At 35.4% G+C, this 13,235-nt stretch overlaps 1 protein-coding gene across 5 annotated transcripts in view; it reads right to left on the minus strand.

Moving 5' to 3' along the window:
• RANBP3L (RAN binding protein 3 like) overlaps positions 1-13,235 on the minus strand; it is a 47,061-nt gene continuing 33,826 nt past the window's right edge. For all 5 annotated transcript variants that reach the window (XM_065874287.1, XM_065874285.1, XM_065874288.1 and 2 more), the window contains 7 exons: positions 12,118-12,202; positions 9,442-9,544; positions 8,963-9,093; positions 7,247-7,367; positions 5,469-5,611; positions 2,321-2,510; positions 1-44 (listed from right to left, as the gene is read on the minus strand). In XM_065874287.1, the coding sequence (XP_065730359.1) occupies positions 1-44; positions 2,321-2,510; positions 5,469-5,611; positions 7,247-7,367; positions 8,963-9,093; positions 9,442-9,544; positions 12,118-12,202 (817 nt within the window). The remainder of the gene's footprint in view (positions 45-2,320; positions 2,511-5,468; positions 5,612-7,246; positions 7,368-8,962; positions 9,094-9,441; positions 9,545-12,117; positions 12,203-13,235) is intronic.

The following is a 13,235-nucleotide window of genomic DNA, read 5'->3' on the forward strand; positions in this document are numbered from 1 at the left end:
TCATGAACAGGCAACCGACTGTCTGTGGGTCCACCTAGAAGAATCTGTGATATAAATTTAAAATAATTTATTGTACAATACTGTATTCAGTTAGGTTTAATATTGAATACAACTGAACATGAATACTCATGAATATGCTTACTAGCAAAGAAATAAAATATATATAGAATCTGCATATTTTTAAGTAACGTTTGGAAATGTTCCTAATTTTAAATGTGACATTTTCAGATAATTAAACCTTTCCTTAATTCCTGGGCAACAAAGTTTAAAAAGTCAGACATTTTATTGCTTCCATAACATTTAGCATTTGTGTGCAACACTTACTAGAGAAAGTACTAAGTAAGGAGGGGAGAGGATGAGTTCATATGATTGGCATTTACTTGGCCTTATTTCCATTGTTTCTCATTTTGTATGAAGATAGTTGCATATCACCCCTTTCCTAAAATGGAATGTGGTAGAATATAGATTCTATTCATAAACGTGTCATTTGTTGATGAAATAATTTTGCCATTTAAGCCTAACTGCAAGTTAACATTTTTCATGGATACCAACCCATTTTCTAATAGATCCCATTTTATTGTGACAATATAAACATTATAATAATTTTTATTTATACATTTCATACATTTTTAAAAAAGTAAACCTCTTGTTTAATAGTAACAAGAAAAATCATATTTGCTTAGTTCTCTGGCTCGCTGAGTCTAGCAGTTTATGATCCTGCTCTGCGTGTTCTGTGCATTTTTCCTCTTGACTACACTTTTAGTATTAGGCCAAGGAAGCTATTTCATCAAGTTCTGCACATGTTGTTTGATAGATTCTTAAATTATGTATGATTAAAATAGTTTAAGATTTAAAAATGATTAAATATTGGGAAAATACCTGCTAACACACTATTTTTGTAAGTCCTTTGTCAGTCCTCTGTAGAGCAGAATTCAGGGCTAAATGAAAATATTACTGAAAATAGTTGGATGACTTATTGGAATAGCTATATCTGTATGAAAAAGCTGGATTACTCAGCCGTAAAAAGGAACGAAATTGGGTCATTTGCAGAGACGTGGCTGGAGCTAGAGACTGTCATACAGAGTGAAGTTAAGTCAGAAAGAGAAAAACAAATATTGTATATTAACGCATATATGTGGAATCTATAAAAATGGTATAGATTATCTTACTTGCAAAACAGAAATAGAGACACAGATGTAGAGAACAAATGTATGGACAAGGGGGGTGGGATGAATTGGGAGATTGGGATTGACATATATACACTATTGATACTATGTATAAAATAGATAACTAACAAAAACCTGTATAGCTCAGGGAACTCTACTTAGTGCTCCGTAGTGACCTAAATGGGAAGGAAATCCAGAAAAGAGGGGATATATGTATACGTATAGCTGATTCACTTTGCTGTACAGTAGAAACTAACACAACATTGTAAAGCAACGATACTCCAACAAAAATTATTTTAAAAACCCACAAAGCTGGGCTTATTATTTCCTTGACAATGGTTTTTCTCCAAAAATAATGATGAATTTTAGTTTTAAATTCACTCATCAGGACAAGCACTAAAACCTAGAAATCCATTAACCAGTGGTTCCACTGCAACCTTGTTCAATTCATGAATCCGGATGTAATAAAAGAAATAGCGCCTTTTGCCCCAGGTAAAGAAGGTCTTTGAAAATAAAACAGTCAAATTCCAAAAAGGGGATAAGCCAGATTTGCCTGCTGGTTCCATTACGAGTATTTATAATTTCTTCTATTATGGCCAATAATAGGAGAATGAGAACAAGTGAAGAGAAATATTAATAATTGGTTAGTTTCAGTGTAGCAATTAATACTTTACATTGTAAATATGGTCTTTTATGAAATGTATATGCAAATGATGTGCAGGTATTACAATAAGGCAGACTTTTGGTGAAATCCCAATGAAGGCCACATGCAGAAGACAGTGATTTTCAAACCCACCTCTCAGATGCAAACATCTAGGGCTCTAACCCCTGCCCACTTTGAACAGACAAGTTCCACTTTTTTTTTTTTGCAGTTCGCGGGCCTCCCACTGCCGCGGCCCCTCCCGCCGCCGAGCACAGGCTCCGGACGCGCAGGCCCAGCGGCCATAGCTCACGGGCCCAGCCGCTCCGCGGCACGTGGGATCCTCCCGGACCGGGGCACGAACCCGTGTCCCCTGCATTGGCAGGAGGACTCCCAACCACTGCGCCACCAGGGAAGCCCAAGTTCCACTTTTTAAAAATCTGTTTCATATAAAAGGGTTGTGAATAAGATTTCTTCCTTAAACCTCTGAACTAACAAAAAAAAAGTTCTTTACCTGATCTAGTTTTAGTGACTTGGATAAAATCATCCTCATCCTCATCACAGCTATCACAGTTAAATTGTTGGAGGACTGTTTCTGACTGGCTTTCAGCTTGATTTGCATCTTTCTGCTTATAGAAGCTTCGAAGTGCAACAAGACGGTGATGTATTGCTGCGTGCATACATCCTGTATCTTTGGCACTGGCCTGCGAGAGGAAAATTAAGTTGTTAATATAAGTAACTTAATAATAGCCACACTTTACACATTTGTAACCTTTCACTATTAATAAGGAAGGAATTATATGACATAAGTCTAGAATATAAATAATCCTAGAAACTAAAGGGTAAAGAGCCAATTCATCTTGAACCAAATTGAATCCTAGAGCAGATAATTTTATGAGGTCCCAATTTGTGCATTTTAAACTGAGAAAATGAAATTTTGTGATTAAAATTTTCTACTTGAATTTGTTTGTTAAGACCATCCTTCCTTCACTGTGTTGTACTGTAGAAAATTTTAGGGTTGGGGGAAAAAGACTTTCATTTCCTTTACATCACTTGCTTAGACATCCCTGCAAGCTGCATAGCTCTGTAGAAAAGCAGAGCTCATTTGAATAGTCTATGATGTTGTACCATAAACACATCAGAAGTCCTTGCTTTCAGTACTTTTCTATTTTTACAGTTGCTATTAATATAAAAATGATGGTAACAATAACATTGGTATAACATTTGCTGTTATAATATCCTTTTATTTTTTCAATCCTTATAATAAAACTTTAGGTTATTTATTCCATTTATGTTAGCAAAAGCACATAGTGCAGGTATTCAGTAAATACTTGTTTTCTCTTCCCTTTACAGATGAGAAAATTATGGCTCAGAAAGGCACAGCTTGTCTGCATTTAAACAGCTAGTTGACAGATTGGCTGGAACTTCGTTTTTGTCATCAGTCAGTGTTCTTTAAGGTAACATGTCAGTGGCTTACATTTTTGTATCTTTTCACAATTTCAAAGAAAATCTGGGAAAATTTTTCTCTTTGCTAATCCTTCAGAGATCTACCAAATATTTCAAAACAAAGAACTGAGGGTTGAATCAACTACATGCCAACTTTTGGGGAGAAGGGTCTTAAAATATGGTTTTTCTTTTGTATGTTATTAAGTTACCTTAATTATTTTTAGGGAAAAAACACATTAAATAAAATATTTTTGTTTCTCATATTATGTTAGAAATTACATAGCAGATGTTGAGTAAATATTTGTTGACTCTTGACCAATTTAATTTTTATATTAAGTACAAGGGTGTAATTTTTCTTCAGTAGGTTAATTAATACCAAATACTGAAAATATATGTAATTGAAATATAAATACAATTCTGTTGCCTTGACTTTTTTACATTAAATTTTAAATATGCCTTTCACTAGTGTGTATATATATATATATATATATATATATAGCCAAATTCATTCAGATATTTTCATTCAAGAAATTCAGAACAAGAAGTAAAAGCACAATAATATATATATATATATTTGGACAACAAATTTGCAATGCTTAAAAATAATTTCCAGGAAGTACCATAAGAAAATGCTGGTGAGAATGAAAATTGGCTCAGTCTTTCTGGAGATAAATGTGTCAAGACAAGTCAAAACCTTTTCCCAAGAGAATTAACATGTATGTACATAGAGAATTCCTTGCAGAATTTATAATAATGAACATAGTAAATTGCCTAAGTATTTAACAAAATGGGATTAATGGAATAAATTATGGTACATAATAGAACAGAATTTATTTTCACCTATAAAAGAATTCTTGAAGAATGAACTATTTAATAACAGAAAACACTCATTTTCATTGATAAGTGAAAAGGTTACATATGTGTATTTCACAATCAAATGTTAGCTGTTTAATCTTCTCAATCACTTTATAAAGTATATTATTATTGTCTTCCATTGGCAGATGAGTAAAATCAGGTTTAGGAGGGCTAAATAACTTGCCTGAAAGTCACGCCGTATGTACAGTATGGTACACATGTATATATGTACCCACACATACATGTATATACTAAAATGTAGTATAAGACCAAAATGTTAACAGTGACCATCTCTGGGAGTGGAATTTTGGGTGATTTTTATTGCATTTTGTTTGCTAATATCCAAAAATTATCCTACAGTTTAAAAAGTCAGCATGGGCCAGATATTGAGCAGCAGAATCTAGTCATAGTTAAATCTAATCGAATCTAATCATAGTCTCAATCTCAGACAGGCTGCTTTACCCACTGAAAGACAGGGGCATCTGGTCTAGCAGAGTATCCAGTATTATCTCCCTAAATGGTAAACAGGGTTTAGACATCTTACTCTAAGATTTTAACACTCAACATCACTTATACCTAACAGTGCACCTACTGGTAGTTAATAAAACCTTTGGTTTTTCATCAGTGGGCTCTTGCCAACTTTTGTTTTTTCATTATTATATGGAAGCCAATTTACTTGTATTGTCATCTTCTACCTGAGTTGCTTAGATATTCAGTCTTCTCAAGTCTTCTGAGACTCGGCCTATGGGGGAAATCCAGCCTTTTTTCTCGCCTGATTCATGTCATCTCTGTCTTTTTTGCCTGGATCTTGTATTTGAGGTCAAGCATTCCTGCTGCCGGAACAGCTAAAGCTGTGCTCCCATCCTGTTACCTTGGAGACTGACTCATATCCACAATTGGAATTTGCTATTGGACCGGTTGTTTTAACTTGCTAGCCCTGTGTTTTTCCATTTCTCACTGGTTCCTTTCCAGTGATTTCAAAGCCTCAATTTCAGCACGCAGTGTAAGCATCAGGGTGTGGATTCTGCTGGCCTCCTAGGAGCCAATCCTGACAGTAGTCTCTCTGGAATTTAGTAAGATGGTTGACATAATTTTAATAGTAAAGAAAAATGTAGGGGTTTGACAGCATATACCAATACAAATGTCTTGGGACCAGTACCAATTGACTGCTTTGAACTGTTGTTAATCTCTAAATTTCATGCAAAATTTAGGTCTTATATTAGACTGTAAACAACTATAATAAATGGCTGATTTTTTGCTAATGGTATAGGTTATTTTAATAAAATGAGAAAAACAAATGTGACTGCAGAGATCTATAAATATAGTAGGATAATCCTCTATCACTGAAATTTGTCACTTACCTGAATTAAAAACACTTTGATGTTATAGTCTTCTAAATCAGTAGCTGTTATTCGTAAATTTTTGTGGTTTGCTTTTTGAATCTCCATTTGAGCCCAGAGTTTACTATTGAGAATCAGCCTCAGGCTGCCTTGATTGTGCATAACTAAAATAGGAAGATGAGTTTATCAGATTTTAGAACAGTTGATTCCTTAGCCTTTCAGAGGAATTTGCCATTTTGGAAAGCAAATAAATCTGGTAGTTGTTTTTCAGACTCTATTGTCACTACTAAATTGTAATTTAATTGACTAGATTATAATTTGGTTTCCAAATCGGGCTTTATTATGTTGGAGGACCTTTTTATTAGCTTAAATGCTAAAAATGCTATTTTTTTTTAACTATAATATTAAAAAATGGTTAAATTTTAGAATTCCTTTGAGGACATAATGGTCTGAAGAATATTTACCCAAGAATTGTTTATAATGGAGAAAACTGAAACGAAAACTTTAAGCATTCAAAAAATGGAATTAGTTAAATAAATGATGGTACAGCTATTGAGGATATTATGAACTCATTAAGAATACTAAAGAAAGATAATGATTAATGTAGAAAGGTGACCATGGCATACTATGCAAAAGAAAAAATCAGGTTACAAAGTACTATAAACACCATTTATCACAAATTTTTCAATGTATTGTATACATTTATTGTATACAAAGTCCTTAAGAATATATTTTATTGACAGAAGCTAGCTACTACAGGAAGATAGGCCTATGAGTAATTTAACTTTTTTTCTTCTTGTCGATCCATATTTTCCGTCTTCTGTAATGGACATGTATTACCTGTATAATTAAAAGAAAAGTTGTTTTGTGCATTTTTTTGGCAAGTAGTGGAAGGAGTGAAATTAAACCAGAGTAGAAAACAGCTAATACCTGCCTTGGGAATGATAGTCAGATTATTTAGAAACCTGTTTGCCAGTGCTCCTAACTCTCTTAGTCTGAATTCTATTCCTTACTCACTTCTTGAGATTGATATCTGAAACTCACCAGATATCCATTTACCAGCTTCTACTTGTGGTCTCCTCCACAAGATTTGACTACCCGATATTGACCAGTAAACCCATCCACCCCGGCCCAGATCTCTGCCTGTGCTTACTTTCAGTTTGGACCTCTGAACAATGCCCAGTGTGTCTTTTGGATGCCAGAAACCTCCTCAGGCTTTTGGTTTGGCTGACCAAATTCTGACCAGCACTCTGCCTGCAGGATTCAATAACCACACACCTTTATTTACTTGGAAATTGACCTCTCATCCCAACCCACACACTGTGTTTAGAATGCCAAGAATAAATGACAGGGCAAATATTCTCTTTTAGAAAAACGATTCCACTTCAAAAATAAATTCATCACATTCCTTTAAATAATAATGATTACTACTTAGGTGTTTGCTGGGCTCGGTCATAGGTGCTTTACGTGCATTATCTCACTGAATTCTCACACTCACTAAGTCATGGACTTCTATTATTTCCACGTTAAAGTGATGCAACTGGGGCAGAAGGAGAGTAAGTAATTTGTCCAAGGTCACCAGTTAGTAATGGAGCCAGAACTAGAACCTGTATAGTCTGACATCAGAGCCTACTTTAAATAGGAAGCTCCTATAGTACATTAAAAATAATATTGTTTAATTTACTGACAGCAGTCTAATAATTTATTGACACATAACACATCTCCAGAAAATGATGTGTACTTATATTGGAAAAATTTCCCTGAGAAATAGTGACTCGCTTTACAAAATGATTCCTTACTTAGTCTTGACTGGAATGTTCCACAATCACTGCTTGCTGTGTCATTCAGTCTCAAAGCTCCTCTGCCCCTTTCAATCCAGGACTGTGTTGTTTTGTTGAATATAAAAAGCTTGCAGTTGATCTAAAGGACAATTTTTTTAAATGTCAAAATATAGAAAACTTTTCAAAGTGATTTCTTTCCTATGCTATAACACTTTTATTTGTCTGATACTTTACCAGAATAACCTTTGTTAATGATTTCTAAGCCAGCTTTAAAATTTTACTTCGCTTCTGAAACAATACAGTTTTTGAATAGTTCAAACATTAAAAAGCAAAAAGATGTACAAAGTGAAAAGTAACCCCACCAACACTAGTTCCCCATCTACCAGTTTTCACCCCCTGCAACAGGTAATCACTGTTGCTAATATTTTGTTTATCCTTCTAGAGATATTTGTATGTATATACATGCCAATATGTATATATTTTTCTCCTATTTTTTCTATAAAAATAGAATACCATATGGTAGAATACCATAAGTACTTTCCACATCTTTCTTTTTCACTTAACAATATATCTGTATATACCAACTTATAAATTAAACAATGTTATTTGAATTATGTGATTTATCTGAAAGTTAAGGAATCATGGAATTATTGGTATGCTTTAAAACTTTTAGCAGACACAGCATCCGAACTAGCATGTGATACCACAGAGTACCATACTATAATTTAATTGCTTACCAGTGGTTCTCAAATACTACTATGTACGAGAATCACCTAGATGACTTGTTAAAAATATAGCATGTCAGGGCCTCACCCCTAGTGATTACTTCAGTGAATCTGGGATTAATCTGATCTGAGAGTTATGCTGTGAGACACACTTGTACAGTAAGTGTATCAGTAGATCAAGGGGGAAGAAAATAGGAATGAAGAGAGTTTGGGGTAAAACAGATGGAGAAAGGCTAAGGGAAATCTGTGCTTTGTTGAAAATGATTAAGTTGTAGTAATTACATTTTATATGCCTAGATTGACAGCTATACCACTCAACATTTGAATCCTAGGTGTGATACTATATACTACATCTGTGAAATTCTTGATTCATGTGAAATTCAAAACTTATTTAAAAGAACCTTTAGGATAAACAACAAGGTCCTACTGCATAGCACAGGGAGCTATATTCAATATTCTGAGATAAACCACAATGAAAAAGAATCTAAAAAAGAACGTATATATATGTATAACTGAGTCACTTTGCTGTACAGCAGAAATTAACACAACATTGTAAATCAGCCCTACTTCAATTTTATAAAAGGAACTTTTAAAGGAAAACAAAAAACGTTTTTATTATCTTGAACTGAAATCAATTCATCTTATCTGCATTTTTAACTTTCAGTGTAAATAGAATTTTAAATCATATGATAACAAATTATAAAAGCTGACATGAAAAGTGTAAAATACAGGTTGTTTTAAGGCAGGGTCCTTGGTTGTCTTCTTTCTAAGGGACTAATGGGCATGGTTGTAAAGACAGCAATCCATTTTCCTGCAAATTACACATATAAATGTAAGAATACAACAAAATATTGGTATAATCCTTGGAAGCCTGTAACATTTTTATTTAAGCATCTCAGTCTTTCTGAAAAGTATACTTCTGCCTTTATTTTTCAAGCTGTCTCTGCTAAGCGTAGCTTATTCCACACATGGAGGTGCGGCCAGGAAGAGCAATACATGAGGCACAGACCTTTAACACACTGTGTTCTGTCTCCTCCCCGGTTATGACATCAATTTTCTCCAGCAAACATTTTGGTGATGGTTTAGAAGAGAAAGCAGCAGCTGATTCAGTTAGGGGTATATTCTTAAGAGAGTCTGTTCCTGAGAGAAAATAGGGGGAAAGAACACATAAAACGCCCCATTTTCCCTACTGTGAAAGTTCTTTCTTGCCCCTGTTAACATGCATTTAGCCTTAGCTTTTTATAACAATGAGTGTTTCCAAAAACTCAAACTGCTTGAGTTGAGGCAGATCTCTTTAATGATCCCCCATATCATTAAGTCAAACAATTATTAAAGCTTATATATCATGTTTATATGCTTTAATCTTCACCAAACATTTTAAAATACAGGGCTATTGTTTTTGTATTTTATAGATTTTAAACAAATGACATGGAAAAACAGGAAGTACACCAGTTGAATCAGATGTTTTACAAATGAAATAATTCTTACTTGAGTTTGGAGCGTTGATAGGAAATTTTAAAGTGAATTTGAATGGTTTTTCCTTGATGTATGAATCATTTTCAAGTTGAGGCTGAGTGAGTTTTTGAGTACCCTAAGTGGGGGAAAAAGATGTATTACTTAATTTTATCCCCATATATTTGCAGTAAGCCAAGAGATACTTTTGTTCTTCTCAGGGTGGCAAACAAACCCAAAAGCTCTGTTTTTGTTTTGGGCTCCTTTTGTGCTGAACAGAGAATTCCTCCCCATTATTAGAAGACCTTGGTTTTCCTCCCCATTATTAGAAGACCTTGGTTCTGATCTCAGCAAACAATCTAGTTACCACCAGCCTACTTCAGGTGGCATCTAGTTCCAGGGGCAATGGGAAAGCTTTTCGAGACCCAAAAGGAGGTAGTAGCTGTTCCATGCTACCACCACACCAACCTGATGCCTAGAGGGAGATGCAGCTGTTGTCACTTTTTCAAGGTATTTCGGTATTCTCAACAGTCCACTCTTTCTATCCAGTTCATTTAAAAAATTAAAAAGTTATCCAAAGAACCCACTAGCTGTCTCACATCATCACTACAGAAGGAATCCTAACTTCTCCTCTAAGACAATTTTTGCCAACAATCACTTTTAAGGCTGCGTACCTGGGGATTTGCACATGTGTTGTAATCAATGCCTGTGTGAAAAAAGACCAAGTAATTTCCATGCCATTTATAACCTCCTGTACAGCCCCCTGCATAGCTCCCTGCAGAACAGGGAGAATTGGACAATACTTCAGAACTTGGGTATATATCTTTCCCCTTACTAATTCAAGATTCTTTCACATTATTTAACTGGACATCAAGATGATCTGTTAAAATTGGTAGAGATGGGTGTAACTATTTCCATTTTAAGAAAACAGAAACTAAAGCACAGAAAGTTTAATGACTCACTCTTAAAAGCACATGGTCAGCAAACAAATCAAGAGGGCGTCCTGGCCCCCAAATCACAAAGCCACAGGATTACAGGATCAACTAGAGGACAAACACAGGTGATCTCTACAGCTCCTGCTATCCTAGCATGTTATCAGCTTAAGGAGACAGGAAGCTCAGGTTCCTTTGTAAGTCAAAGTTGAAGCACCCATAGGAAATGCACACAGGTACCTACCTCCTCACACCAAATCTGTAATTCCCACTGTAGTTCATTTGTATAGGTATCTCTTTCCCTTACTGCACTGTAAATGTCTCTAGAGGACAAGGTCTTCTTTAGCTTTGCATAACCACTTACCCAGGTGGTTTTCAATCCTGGCTGTATATTCAAATCTCCTGACACCTGGCCTCACCCACGGAGATCCCGATCTAATTGGTTAGGGGAGATGGCCAGGCATAAGTCCTCTGAAGGCTCACCAGATGATTGTAATATGCCACCAAACTTGAGACCAATGCCAATGCTTTATATATCATAAGAACACAATCCATGTCTGTTAAATGAGTTGAATGTTAAAGTTGATCCCATGAGGTTTGAAGAGTATTTTATTTGTGTCTGTGACATCTTACAGAAGCTGCGACTAATCTAGAATAAATGTGCCTAAATATATTTCCTGGAAGTTGGTCCATTCTGGTTCAGATCCAAAGGTGTGGGTCAACAGCTCTAGGATTGCTGGAGCTGACCTTCATCTTGGGAGTGGCGGAAGGGTGCCTCAAAGCTGAGAAGCTGTGATACTTCTCTTGGAATCGGGGTTAAGCCTGAGGCAGGTGTAGAATAAGCTAGCTCTTAAAAGTAACTGATTTGTGAAAGCCCTTAAAATCTTGGAATAAACAGGCCTCATGAGTTGGTGGTCCTTTTGTTATTCTGAGCCCTTGCACAGGTTTTAAAATCTGTACATCCTCCGTGGGATTCTTCATGTAACTAATAGCCCTGAGACAAGCTAGCTTCCTTGTCTTGTCTCAGCCAAGATTCTGGTCTGGGTGAAAGTGGAAAGAGTATAAAGATGTGTTGGACCAGATAAAACCATGGGCACATTTGCTGCACAGCTTCCACTTGGCTGTATAATTCCCCACTGTAGATCATGCTCTGTTTTAGAAACGTGCCCTGTGGAGGACAGAGCAGCAACTGCCTCACGTAGGAGGATGCTCAGTATTAATTAAGGATGATGGTAATAATAATCAGGGGGTTCCACTTGGCAAGTACATTCTCCTAGGCAAGTAAAAGACTATGATCTTCCTCTTACAGCTAGCGAAAAAAGTTATAATAATGCTTTTCAGTGTAAAATCTTGAAGGGGAAAGTTGTGGTTAATGAGAAAAATTTGGCAAATGATTTTAAATGCATCTTGTTATAAAAAATGCTATTGAAAAACTGTATTAAAATATCATGACCAGTTGAGTTTATCTCACTATTGCAGACAGTTCTGGGATTTCCTTGGGTACCTCTGGTTTAATGCAAGTCAAAGAAGTATTTAGTATTTCTTATCAGTAATAATGTTATAATTATACAATTCCCTTCCTCTGTGGTTCTTGTCTATTATTTTAACAACTAGAACTTGCTTCCCAGGAGAACCTTTCCAGTTAAAGATAGGAAATGTGCCTTTGAACTCAGGAGTTAAAAAGTATGCTCCAATTTAACATTGTCTTAATTAATTTGCCTTCAGAAATTTGAAGTGACAGCTCTCTATATAATAATAGAAACATTTACCAAAATCTTACCAAAACTCTTTCTACCATGTTTTCTCCAAAAACGAAATCAGAACTGCAGCTTTTAAAAGAATACTTATCTTCATTTGGTTGACATCTAAGGAAAAGAAATAAGCATTTGCTATTTTAAATATAGTAGCAATGAATATAGCCATTTTAAACCTTAGCACATGAAATAATCAGATGATTTAATAGATTTATGTAAAGCATAAAGACATCTGCTAACTTTTGTTTATCTGAAGTTAATGAGAAATGATGGAAAAATTGAGATAGGTACTTCCAGGGATCCTATTCAAAATATTTGACGGCTGTTACAGCACTGGCCAAGACCAGTCCAAACAGGCTGTGTGATCAACAGGGGAGCTGCCCAGCCCTTATCTTTTTGCTTTTCCAGCACTGACTCGTCTCCAGTCTCCAGTCTCCACTCTCCTCTTCCCCAACTGGCCAATGCTTTTAGCGATCCAAGGTCTCAGGGCAAAAGCAAAGCCAATCTATCTTCTCAGTTATACTTGAGTGTGCAGTGGTTTAATTTGGTTTTTCCCTCCCAGAAACTTTTTTTTTAGCGTTTTAAGTGTTTTGCATAATGAGAAACTCAAAGACATGCAGCCCTCTGTTTGTTGACAGATGGACTCTGGGATCCCTGTTGCATCCCCAGTGTGCACAGTAGGTAAGGGCTGAGGTACCTGCGTGGGCCCTAATCGCGAGTCCAGAATGTCCACGGCTAGTTGTAATCTTCTCTCAGATCAAACATGCCCTCATCACTGGTGATGCTAGTAAATATTAACTTTCACTTTGCATATTTCTACTGCTTTCTTTGTTGTCTATCCAACCTATGTTAATAAATAATAATGCCAGCAATAATTTAAAAGAGGGGAAAGAAAGAATGCCATGGAAAGGTTAATCTATTAGCCAATAATTAATGCCTAACTAAATAAAAATTTAGCTGTACCTATTTGAAACATACTTACCCAAGTCAACAAGACAATAGAGATGATCCAATATCAATATGATAATATTTAAATATTAGAGATGTTTTAAAAAACATTTTAAATTTGTATATTTATAAAATCTCCTTTCAAACAGAAATCTTGACATTTTATCTGTACAATGTCCGAACCTTTTTTCCCGGA

The sequence above is a fragment of the Phocoena phocoena genome, chromosome 3 (assembly GCF_963924675.1).
Source record: "Phocoena phocoena chromosome 3, mPhoPho1.1, whole genome shotgun sequence".
NCBI classification, from domain to species: Eukaryota; Metazoa; Chordata; class Mammalia; order Artiodactyla; family Phocoenidae; genus Phocoena; species Phocoena phocoena.